General features: G+C 43.4%; 1 protein-coding gene across 1 annotated transcript in view; it reads left to right on the top strand.

Annotated features, from left to right (window-relative positions):
- The window catches only part of CUX2 (cut like homeobox 2), a 649,623-nt gene that overhangs the window by 400,006 nt on the left and 236,204 nt on the right, over positions 1-13,413 (top strand). The window contains exon 4 of the mRNA XM_089676854.1: positions 9,846-9,924. Within this exon, the coding sequence (XP_089532980.1) occupies positions 9,846-9,924 (79 nt within the window). The remainder of the gene's footprint in view (positions 1-9,845; positions 9,925-13,413) is intronic.

Here is a 13,413-nt window from a genome sequence, read left to right as displayed (position 1 = left end):
CAGGGTCCTCAAACATGCGAGACAGGGCGTCAGACTTTGTATTCTTTGAACCGGGCCTATATGTAATGTGAAAGGTGAACCGCGAGAAAAACAGGGCCCACCTGGCTTGGCGTGGTCTTAGGCATTTAGCTGTTTTCAAGTACTCAAGGTTCTTGTGGTCTGAAGATCAGGATTGGGTGAGCAGCTCCTTCCAGTAAATATCTCCATTCTGCCAATGCCGTCTTGATGGCCAATAGTTCCCGGTCCCCGATGTCATAATTGCGTTCTGCCGGGGTTAGTTTTCTGGAAAAGAACGCCACTGGGTGTAGAAGTTCCTTGGGACCCTTTCTTTGGGAGAGGATGGATCCAACCGCGTTTTCGGATGCGTCTACCTCTAGCACAAAAGGCAGAGCCGTATCCGGGTGGCCCAAAATGGGAGCGGTGGTGAACAGTCGCTTCAGAGTCTCAAATGCTTCTTGAGCTCCTGGTGTCCACTTGAAGCGATTTCCTGACTTGGTTAACTGCGTTATGGGGGAAACCAGACCTGAAAAATTCCTGATGAATTTACGGTAAAAATTGGCAAATCCAATGAACCTTTGGACGCCTTTCTTATCGGCTGGAATTGGCCAAAGCAAGAATTGCCGAGATCTTTTGAGGATCCATTGCGATCCCCGCAGTGGAGATAATCATTCCTAAAAACGCAATGCTTTGCTGCTCAAAGCTGCATTTTTCTGCCTTGGCATATAGGCCGTGCAGGCGCAGCCGTTCCAGAACCTTGATTACATGGTTTCTGTGGACATCTAGAGATGGAGAAAAGATCAGAATATCGTCTAGGTAGACGATAACGAAAATGTCCAAGAAATCACGCAACATGTCATTTATGAAGTGTTGGAACGTGGCTGGGGCATTGCAAAGTCCAAACGGCATGACCAGGTACTCGAAGTGCCCAAATCGAGTACGGAAAGCTGTTTTCCACTCATCCCCCTCCCGGATGCGGACCAGATTGTATGCCCCACGCAGATCCAGCTTCGTAAAGCAGACCGCTGTCCCCAGACTCTGGAATAACTCTGGGACCAAAGGTAGAGGGTAGCGGTTCTTGATAGTCACCCGATTTAATTCCCTATAGTCAATACAGGGTCTCAAGGTTTTATCTTTCTTCTCCACAAAGAAGATACCCGCCCCTGCCGGAGATGTGGAAGGGCGAATAAACTTTTTCTGGAGGTTCTCCTCAATATAGTCCTTCAGTACCCCTAATTCCTTTTCCGATAGCGGGAAGATTCGGCCAAAAGGAATCTCAGAACCTGGCAATAAGTCAGTGGGACAATCATATGGTCGATGTGGTGGTAGTGTATCAGCCCCTCGTCTACTGAACACGTCTAAATATTCATGATATACGGTTGGTACAATCTGTCTTAGGTTAGCGTCCTCTTCTGCACATAAGAGGATCTGGGGGGCCCGGGGCCCAGAGGCCTGGCAGTTTTTCTGACAATAGTCTGAAGAAAAACTAAGGGACCCGGTTTTCCAGTCGATCTGGGGATTGTGGGCCTGCAGCCACGGAAGCCCCAGGATCACTGGAAAAAGGGGTGATGCAATAGCGTCAAAGTGTAGTAATTCCTGATGGGAGCCCATTATGGTGGTGAGTATGGGAGGGGTCTCTTGGTCCACTAAACCTGATTTTATTTGGGAACCACCAGCCAAGAACAAATTGAGCCCCCATTTCCTGGCCTGTAATGGTATCTCCTGCTGGCGGGCAAAGTCAAGGTCCAGGAATCAACTGCAGGCCCCCGAATCAATGATTGCAGTGGTTACAACGGTTTTCTCTGGCAGCTGAAACAAAAGGGGTACCGCTAAGTAATTGGACTGACTTATATTACTCAAGGAAACAGGAACCGAAGATCGAGACTTACATGTCTTCACTGGACAGTTTCGCACTGCATGTCCAGCTCCCCCGCAATAGAAACACAGGTTCTTGGCCCGCCGTCTCTGGCGTTCTTCTGGAGTAAGGGTCTGCTGCGCCAAACCCAGCTGCATCGGTTCTGGCACATCAGTGGAGACAACTGGTGGAACAGTAGCAGGGACGGAATGACCTGTGCCTTTGGGGGGTATCCAGGTAGCTCCTTGACCCTGGCCTTGACCTGTCCTCTCAGACCGGCGTTCCCTTAACCTGCGATCAATCTGAATCGCCAGGTCGATCAACTCCTTTAGAGACCCGGGGAGGCCAACCCGAGCTAACTCATCTTTTAGGCCCTCCGAGAGTCCGACCCTAAATTGGTGACGTAGGGCGGCGTCATTCCAGTGCGTGTCCCCCATCCATCGCCTGAATTCGGAGGCGTATTCCTCCGCAGCTCGACGACCCTGTCGTAGGGCATAAAGGGTGGTTTCAGCCGAAACCACCCGCTGGGGGTCATCGTACAGAACTGACATGGCCTTAAAAAATGCGTCTAAGGTCTGTAACTGAGGGTCCTGCGTTTCCCTTAGTCTAAGGGCCCAGTCCTGGGGCTCGTCCTGTAGTAGAGAAATTACAAATCCCACCTTGACCGACTCTGTGGTAAACGCACGTGGTTGCAGTTCAAAAAACAAGTAACATGCGTTTTTGAACGTTCTAAAACGTGCTCGATCTCCCTGAAAATGTTCAGGCATGGGAACGCGGGGTTTGGCTGGTGGAGCTGCAGCCGCAGCCCCACTGGGAGATTCAGAAACCGCCCTAGTGTCAATAGCTGAGGCCTGACTCTGAGGGGACACTCCAGATAACGTTAGGGTGTCAAATCGATTTTCTAACCGACTACACTTGTCCTGCAGGTTAGTTACTGCCTGGGTCAGTCCGGACAAATGTCGGCACATCTCATCCCATGGAGAAGGCGACCCTCCAGACTCGGACATGGCCGAATGGTACTGTAAGGGACCGCCTGACAGCACCTCTATCAGTCCCCCGGTAGAGCCTCCCCAGCGTGCGGAGTCTAAGCACCGGAGCACTTGTTCACCAGGGCCCCTGATGGTGGGGATGGACTTGGAGCTCTCCGGTACCAGGTCGCAACTACCAGGTATCTCCAACAGGGGTAGAGGAGTCTGACAGGGGCTCCAGAGAGCTAGGAGTCTGATGTAAGGGAGCCTAGTGATCCCTGCGGGGTGGATGGATGGATGAGCTAAATCAGAGTCATGCAGGCCGGGACGGTAACTAGAGGATCGGTAAGGTACAAAACGGTAGGCAAAGGATAGTCAGGTCACACGCAGGGTCAATACCAGGAGGTCAGATCTAAACGGGAACATCCGGGAGCAGAGTCAGGCAAGCCAAGGGGTCAGGACGGGAGAAGGCAACAAGGTCAAAACAATCCAGATCAGAAGTACTCACACACAGGTAACAGGATACAAAGACCATTCGGCAACAAGTGTCTGTGCAGGGCTAGCTTAAATAGGCCGCCCTGCACCTGACAGGTGTAGCCTGGGTCCTAGTGCCTGCCTAGTACTGTCCAGACGACGGGTACGCCTGGGTCCTAGTGCCCTGCCACCTATACGTCTTGGCAGACACCTACGCATGTGTAGACCCATGCGTCACGATGGTTCCTGACAGACATTATGCTTCTGTTGTGGGGCCTGGTGTAATGCTTATGCCTCTGGCCACTTGGGGTGCTAACCCACACATGAAAAGTGGATCTCCATGCAATCACTTGACTAAATAACTAAGTGAGTGTGGTTCTCCACCACGACCAACATACGGCATTACTGTTCCACGTGTTCTGCACATCTTAACTAAGAGTCATATCTGCAGCAGCTCTCCAACAGGCAGACGGGGGCAAAGAGAAACTCAGCCTTGGAGATTAGGTGGGACATTACTAGGCAAATTGGGGTGGGGGGATATTGGAGGGCTGACGTAATGGTGTATACACCTGAATCTGAGAACTTCTGGCTGCTATTGCATAGCTTTCCATCACTTGGAGCTAGATTTGGAGAAAAATTGAAGGTGTCATTCATAATGCTCAAAGCTATAATATTTAAGCATTAGTAAGAAAAATTAATAATAGCGCCTATGGTCAAAATTATATAACTTACTAATAGTGTACCAGCTGCAAAAAATCACCATATATAAAGTGTACCAATAAATAAATAATTTGCGCTAGTAAATGTGTATAAATATATAAATATATATAAAGAAATCATCAAATCATAAGTCCAGAAAAAAATATATATATGCCAATACCACAAAAAAAAGAAAAAAAAAATATATATAAAAAAACTTTTAAGTGCAAAAAACTTTTGTGCAAAAAAAGTGTCTAAATATGAAAAATGTCACCAAAAAACCTTGATAATATAATGGCAGATCATCCATAAATATATCTTCAGAAACGGAAACTCTGCAACACACCGATCCTCATCGATCGAAATAACAGGATGAAAAACTTTGTAGTTAATCGAAAATCCACTTCTCCAATAGATAAAGGACCACCTTCAAACGTATCCATGGGGGGAAATGCCAAGCACTCGAGAGAAACAAAAAGACTTCATGGTGCAATATTATAAAAACCAATTCCTTTATTAGGTACTCATTGCACTTACTCAGGAGGTGTCCCAGCCGACACCAGCATCAACAGCATAACAGCAATCACATAAACGAGCCTGGCTACTCAGCACATGCGCAATAGCTGGCAGCCAAAAACGTAATGACGTCACATCAATCAAGCTCCGCGGAGCTTGATTGATGTGACGTCATTACGTTTTTGGCTGCCAGCTATTGCGCATGTGCTGAGTAGCCAGGCTCGTTTATGTGATTGCTGTTATGCTGTTGATGCTGGTGTCGGCTGGGACACCTCCTGAGTAAGTGCAATGAGTACCTAATAAAGGAATTGGTTTTTATAATATTGCACCATGAAGTCTTTCTGTTTCTCTCGAGTGCTTGGCATTTCCCCCCATGGATACGTTTGAAGGTGGTCCTTTATCTATTGGAGAAGTGGATTTTCGATTAACTACAAAGTTTTTCATCCTGTTATTTCGATCGATGAGGATCGGTGTGTTGCAGAGTTTCCGTTTCTGAAGATATATTTATGGATGATCTGCCATTATATTATCAAGGTTTTTTGGTGAAATTTTTCATATTTAGACACTTTTTTTGCACAAAAGTTTTTTGCACTTAAAAGTTTTTTTATATATTTTTTTTTTTTTTTTTGTGGTATTGGCATATATATATTTTTTTCTGGACTTATGATTTGATGATTTCTTTATATATATTTATATATTTATACACATTTACTAGCGCAAATTATTTATTTAATATTTAAGCATTGTTGCATTTTCTATGTGTGCCAAACATAATACATAAACAAAGCAGGTAGATATGTAAGCAGAAGGACAGAAAAGGCAAACACACAAAAAGTAGAGAGAAACATAAGTGAAGACACTGAAATGAGGGAAACACATAAGGAAAAATACAGATGTGAAGCCACACAGCCAGGGAACCCAAAAAAGCATGAAAACAGATCAGGGGGAGGGGGTGTTGTGAACAGTGTGAGCAGTTGTAGACCAAAGAAAGTGGAGAGATTCATAAGCAGAAATACATTTAAACAAAGACAGGGTAAAGTGGTAAACAAATTTAAAAAAAGTTTTTGACAAGTCCTTTAATTCTAAAACAGTCAAAAAAGCAGTGGCAGCGATCAAACGAAAAAAAAACCCCCAACAGCTGGTTGTACTGAAGTTAATCGATAGAGCCTGCTCATAGATGGATCGAAATCTGACAGGTTCTAGCTGAACTGGCCAAATTTCAATCCATCTGTGGTCGGCTAACTGCTAGAATTTATACTCATAATGGTCTCTAACATTTATTTACAGTGGTAGAAAAAAATACATCCAGTGAGTAGCAGCACAACACTTTCAGCCTTGCGGCAGATGTGTTATAGCAGTAGAACAACACTACGATCCACTACTGTGAGCTAAGAACAGAAAAGTTTAAGCTAAAGGGGGCCACCAAAACTGGACATCTGAAGGCTGGAAAGATTTAGTCTTCTGAATCTCGATTGCTTCTGACAGTAGGATCAGAATTTGGCATCAACAACTTGAATCCATGGATCCAACCTGCCTTGATTCAACTGTCCAGGCAAAGGGTATAATGATGTGATAAATGTTTTCTTGACACACTGGGTCAATTAATATCAATCAGTCATCTCTCGAATGCTATAACCTATCTGAATATAGTTGCTTACCATGAGCATTCTTTATGGCCACATGTATTTCATTTTAGTGATCCTAATAAAGTTCTTGGTGAGTGTATATTATTTTGTAAATTTTCTTAATTGAAGCTGAATTGAACAAACTGAAGTTAAAAGCTGATTGGCTACCATGCACTGCTCCACCAGATTCAGTTTGTTGAGTGCTTCAGTTTTAGTAAAAGTCGTCCACTGTGTTTTACAGGTCAGGCCAGTTTTACAGGTCAATTTCTAGAGACAAGTCACAGGTGTAAACTAGACCTTCAGCCTTTTAATGTTAAAGACTTGTGTATCAGTCAAAATGGGGTTGATTTACTAAAGGGGTAGAGGCTGTGCACCTAATGTGCATTTTCGTTTTGCAAACAGAAGATTAGTGAATAGGTTATAGTTGTGTTCAATTTGTATGTCTAATCATATACTATATCAGGGGTCTCCAAAATGTGGCCGGCGGGCCAGATGTGGTCCTTTGCTAGCCTTTATCAATTCCTTGAGGCACTATTCCTACCACTGACCCCAAAGACAGGCACTATTCCTCCCACTGACACCAACAATAGAGTATTATTCTTCTCACTGGCACTGGTTTTGAGGATGTAATCCTCCTACTGACACCAATGATGGGGCACTGTTCATCCCACTGAGACCAATGATGGGACACTATTCCTCCTACTGGCACCAGTTATATGGATCTAATCCTCTCACTGACAACAGTGATGAGGCACTATTCCTCCCACTGACACTAATGATGGGGCACTATTCCTCCCACTGACACTAATGATGGGGCACTATTTCTCCCACTGACACTAAAGATGGGGCACTATTCATCCCACTGACACCAAATATGGGACATTATTCATCCCACGGACAACAATTACTCCCACTGAACACCAAGTCTATGGCAATATTTACTTCCATTTTCTAAAGCCACTGGCCATAGTCCAGCCCCTCTAAAGTTCAAAGGGCAGTAAATTGGCCTTTTTGTTTCAAAAGTTTGGAGACCCCTGTAGTAGACAAAATCCTGTGCTTTTTTTGTTTGTTTTCCTGAACACATGATCAAGTGAACACCATTGCACCTTATTCAGTACCATTTACTTTGCAAAATGAACTTACACTTTGCAAAGTGAACATTTACTTTAGTAGGCGTATAACCTCTACAGTGCCTTAAAAAAGTATTCATACCCCTTGAAATTTTCCATATTTTGTCATGTTACAACCAAAAATGTAAATTTATTTTATTGGGATTTTATGTGATAAACCAACACAAAGTGGTATATAATTGTGAAGTGGAAGGAAAATTATAAATGGTTTTCAACATTTTGTACAAATTAATATCTGAAAAGTGTGGCATGCATTTGTATTCAGCCCCCCTGAGTCACTACTTTGTAGAACCACCTTTCACTGCAATTACAAGTCTTTTTGGGGATGTTTCTATCAGCTTTGCACATCTAGAGAGTAAAATTTTTGCCCATTCTTCTTTGGAAAATAGCTCAAGCTCTGTCATATTGGATGGAGAGCGTCTGTTGACAACAATTTTTAAGTCATGCCACAGATTCTGAATTGGATTTAGATCTGGACTTTGACTGGGTCATTCTAACACATGAAAATGCTTTGATGTAAACCATTCCATTGTAGCTCTGGCTGTATGTTAGGGTCGTTGTCCTGCTGGAATGTGAACCTCCACCCCAGTCTCAAGTCTTTTGCAGACTCTTAACAGGTTTTCTTTTAAGATTGCCCTGTATTTGGCTCCATCCATCTTCCCATCAACTCTGACCAGCTTCCCTGTCCCTGCTAAAGAAAAGCATCCCCACAACAGGATGCTGCCACCACCATGTTTCACGGTGGGGATGGTGTGTTCACGATGATGTGCAGTGTTAGTTTTCCACCACACGTAGTATTTTGCTTTTAGGTTAAAAAGTTAAATTTTGGTCTCATCTGACCAGGGCACCTTCTTCCTCGTTTGCTGTGCCCCCCACATGGTTTCTCACAAACTGCAAATGGAACTTATTATGGCTTTCTTTTAACAATGCCTTTCTTCTTGCCACTCTACCATAAAGGCCAGATTTATGGAGTGCACGACTAATAGTTGTCCTGTGCTCTCCTTGCCCGGCCTGTCAGTTTAGGTGGATGGCCATGTCTTGGTGGATTTGCAGTTGTGCCATACTCTTTCCATTATTGGATGATGGATTGAACAGTGCTCTGTGAGATTTTCAAAGATGGCCACTAGACCAAACATGGACTTTGTGGCATGACGTCAGCACGTAGGCTCCTCCCTGACATCACGCTGCTGAGTCCCATGTTTGGTCCATCTTTGTAAGTGCGGCCGCAGTTTTTATTCCATGTGGTTTGTATGTGTATGTTTGAGTTTAAATAAACTACTACACTATGTACCTCCATTTTGGGCTCCGTGTGGTGAGCTCTTTTTTCAGGACACGTTACTGATGGCTCTGAACCAGAACTGAGAGGAGGAGATATGATTGTCTTGGAGTGTCATTTGTTGGAAGCTCATTTGATCTTAGTTCTGGTGAGTGCATACTGGTGAAGGATCTCACGGATGTCTTTCCCACATTTGGATGTCACTTCACTATACTGAGGACTGTGGTCAGGGGTGTATTTATCACAAGGCAAACAAGACATTTGCCTAGGGTGGCATTTTTTAGGTGGGCAGCAGTGCCCCCCGGAAGAAGGGACATATGCGGCAAAGGGACCAGGTGGGATCTGAGAGAGGCTGCGGGCTGCTTGATGGTGAATGCAGAGCCCGTCTGTCATTCCCAGGAATGTACAGAGCTGTACAGGTGAGTGTCTATTTCCCTGTCGGGGGGGGGGTGTTAGTGGAAGGTTCTCCTGGGTGGGGGGATGGGGGGATAGGGCAGGGGTGTTCGTCACTGTCAGGCTCTCTCTGTGGGGGGGAATCCTGGGGTTGGTCTCAGGCTCTCTTTCTGTTGGGGGGGGGGATGTGTTAGTGGAAGGCTCTCTCGGGTGAGGGGGAATGGGGCAGGGATATTTTTGGTCACTGTCGGCCTCTCTCTATGGGGAGGGATTCTGGGGTTGGTCTCAGGCTCTGTCTCTGCCGGGGGGGGCATCTGATTTTTGTGTTGCCCAGGGCAGCACAAAATCTGAATACACTACTGACTGTGGTTCATACGGACTGTGTGTGCAGTCACTCATCCCAATGAGCACTTTCTTTGTTTATTTGCACTGAATTTAAAAGTCTTTAATTTTGGTGTTGCATCATTGCATCAAGGACTTTCATTTATATGGACTGTTTGTACAGTCATCATTATTAATATTTTAATCAATATTATTTTTACTGTAAACTTGCTTTCACCTTTACCTCTTTGTGTGGTGGTCACTTATGAATGTTGCCAACATTTATTGGCTACTGTATCATACTATTTCCACTATTTGTTTTTATTTTCACTATGGTATTTTAGTACAATGTGGGTGGAGCTCCACTGTAAGTAAATCAACCTCAATGCATTGGGATAAGGAGTTATAGGAAAGAGTGATGCATTACGTCATTATGCATTCTGCTGCTGACATTAGTGAGTTATCATGAAACAATTCATTCATGCCAGTGGTACATGCTCCTCCATTTACTATTTGCATATTCACAACTATCTGTATTTGTATGTGTATAGTCAAGTTCTTTAAATGTATTCTATCTTTCTTGTCCACCAGGTTGTTGCACTTAGTAAAAGAAGCAAAGAAGCGGAAGCAGCGTTCCTGAGTGTATACAAGCAATTAATTGAGGCACCAGGTAATTTACTTTTCATTACTTCAGTTTTGTGCTATTGTATACTATTTTATGTTCACATGTTTGTAAAGTTCTCAGAAAAAACAGAAGTATTTTTAAAGTGGACCTTAGCTCAAAAAGTAAAGATTTGCCGATTTATGTTAATTGTGCCTAAACAGTTCTCTGAAAAATGTACTTTTTGTCTTGAATCTCTTCTGAGAAATAGCAGTGCGATTTCTGTTATATGAGGGTGCCTAGACACTGCTGCCTCTGGAGTGAGATCTTGTGATTACACTACTGTACAGCTCATGTTCTTGATGGAGTCCCTGACACAAGAAGTAAAGTCCTGTCTCTTCTGAGATGACAACGTCCACATATAGATACAGTGCAGATTATAGCATAGTAAAACAACAATGGGAGAAAGATCAGCTGCAGGGGTATACTAGTGACTAGTCTTTTGTCCTCTGCCCACTTTCTGCACAGCTTCTACAGTTCAGTTCTTTTTAGAGAAGCTCTCAACATGTTTGTTTTTTGTGAAGAATTTGATTTGTTACCCAATGTTTATCTCTTTAATCCTGCAAAGATTCAGAAATTAATATGCCCCTAAATTATCTACTCATATTTTGATTCTCTTTAAGTAATAATAATGTGCATTGTAAGAAGGAAGTGCAAATATTTCAGACAGAAGATACAATTGGTTAGCCCCTTCAAGGTAAGTTAGACACCTCTGTGTTTTTTAAGCAACACATTTCATGCAACAAAGTTTTCAGTGTTAGAGGAAATGTTTACAACTTATAAAAACATTTTAAATCACTTAAAGCGGAGTTCCAGTCACACTCCAAAAAAGTAAAAGTCAGCAGCTACAAAAACTGTAGCTTCTGACGTTTAAAAACAGCCACTCGCCTGTCCCTTGATCTCGCAGTGTCGTCCTCACAGCCTGTTTCACCAGCCATTCCGTGTTCTCAGCGCCGGCATCTTCAGTGCACTGTGTTTTCTGAATGGTCCCGTAGCCTTCTGGGACCTGTCATGTGCCCCAGAGGACTACAGGGAGGGAGGGGGGGAGGACAACTTCCGCTTCCGATCACCTAGGCGATCGCAGCGGAAGTGAAAGCAGGTACCTGTCAATTTCAGGCACCCACTCCCCAAAGGTGCCAATCCTTTAAGGGAACAGGGGACCAGTCTTTAAAGTGGAACTTCCCCTTTTGGGAGAAGCTCCGCTTTAAAGAATTATTCTGACTTTTTTACTTTCCAGAGAAGTCCACAAACACATTATGACATTGACAGCAATAGCAATAGAAAAGTTTTAACAATGAGAAGAGCCCAGTTGAAAGTTTATAAACATTGACTTTATTTGTACATGCATGAATGGCTATATATTAACCCCATTAGGGGATGTACCAACATCCCTAACTTTATAATACTACAAAAAAAGAGCAGAAAAATGGGGACTCTCTTGGATAGAAGGATGCAAAATTCTCACAAATATGTGAATAACTATGCAAAAATGGACCGCTAAGGTCTGCAGAGCAAAAATTCCAAAATGGATCTGAATGCATCCTATGGTCTACTATGTACATTAAATGTTCAGAAGTATTTACAAGCTCAACATTTAGAAATATTTACCAAACCAAGAAAAATTTGCATTCGCAGTCTGTTTAGTGTTGATCTTGCAGAGCTGAACGTATCTGAAAGGATGTAAATACATTTAAACCTGCTTTAAAGCAGGAACATCTCAAAGCAGAAAAAAATGAGGCATACAAGTTGTTTATACATTTTGCAGATAACTTCCTGTGCATTTAGAAAAGCTAAATGCAGGAGTGCCAGTGTGCGTGAGGCCTTTATTTGTATTCATTTCACAGTGGGACTACATTCTCTCAATGCATTTCATGAACCTTGGGTCCACATCTTCCTCAGGAGTCTGCTAAATTTCTCCAAAGGCCATATATACAATAAATAAAAAATGGGAGGCAATGTATGACAAGTAAATTGTAAAAAAAATGCATTTTTGCCCACAGCAACCAAACAGCTTACAACTATAATTTCTGCACCCCAGGTTCTGAAAATGAAAGGATTCTTCTAATATTTTTTTCAGTGTACCATAAAATACATTAATGTGTAATGCCACAAAAAAAGAAAACTATTGTTTTAGTTTTGAATAGGGTAGGGATGGGCTGTTTGGAGATTCTATTCACTACTTGTCCCAGTGACATTGTTGTCAACAGGACAGCATTAAGGTGAAATATCTCTAGTGATCTACAGAAGACAATAAAATCTTCACAGTCTATCCAAAATTAAAGTGGAACTGCATAGTCATATTTAGACTGACTACTATAGTGCTATATAAGGTAAGGTGACCAGATTTTCAAAATGGAATCCAAGGATGACCTACTGACCACACCCACTTTTATTGTGGATTGAGCAAGGATAATAGCGGCACATAAAGCATGCTACACCAAATGTTGGATGTTGCCAAACAGTGGGAAAAGCTTAAAGGTGTATGGCTTAATAATATCTAAGCCTACTTTGCTCTGGGTCAAGAGTGCAGAGGCCAAATGTAAGTAAAGTACAGATCTCCTCCCAAACAAACATTTCTCCCTGCTCCCACTACAATCTCCTCAGACCCCCTCCCCCTATGAGAAAACCATCTCCCCCTTCCTGAATTTTACTTACTGGACCTAGGCATAGTGTTGCTGGTGAGTTACACAGTCCACCATCTGCTCTTGATTCCATTCGCAGCACCTGTACAGCTGCAGAAGGCATCAAAAACTTACAAGACATTGAGGAGTCTGTAGCATCAAAGTGGAGCATGCTGTCTCTCCGGCAACCCTCTTTCTCCCTTTATTCGGGCAATTACCAACACGCTCATGTGACAGGTCACATCCCAGGTTGTGTTTATTGGTCCACAAGTATAAAAAACGGTGACTGTAGGCGCCAGAGGTACACATCTTTTATACACACTAAAAGTAAATGCATGCATCAATAATCATGTAAAGTTTGTTGAAAAGTCCACATAACTGGTGTAAAATATCCAGGAGTCTAGCACTAGGGCAGCTCTCTTTGGGAGCAGAAGCAAGCTTTATAGAGAAGAAACAATAGCAAAGAAAAAAGTAGCGCCTCTAATTGCAGACAGTTTAAAACTCTTTTAATGCAAATAAAAGGTGCATATTGGCCATAAGAATAACAGGCTCATCATAGACAGTGAGTTGGACACTCTGCAAGATGGCGCTGGTGTGCACACGTGAACTGCAAGCAAGCGGGATGAGGTCACTGGAGCTGTGTGCAACACGTTTCTGAGCATGCTCAAAGCCCAGACTGAGCATGCACACTCTTTCATTAAGCTGAAGATACAGGATTGATAAGCTTCAATTTATAGCGCTGGGCTCTCATGGGACTATTACAACACTGCTGTCATGTACCTGGTTTGGGAGCCTGACGTGGAGAGGAGGCGTCCTCTTACTACTCCCGCTCGGAGCCCCTGATAGTGGGAACAGAGGGCGCGGAGCCAGGAGTGCA

This window comes from Staurois parvus, unplaced genomic scaffold (genome assembly GCF_062004578.1).
Source record: "Staurois parvus isolate SC_StPar_1 unplaced genomic scaffold, SC_StPar_1.0 ptg000014l, whole genome shotgun sequence".
NCBI lineage: Eukaryota > Metazoa > Chordata > Amphibia > Anura > Ranidae > Staurois > Staurois parvus.
The sequence above is the reverse complement of the archived record's forward strand: the minus strand, read 5'-3'. Positions and strand labels throughout refer to the sequence as shown.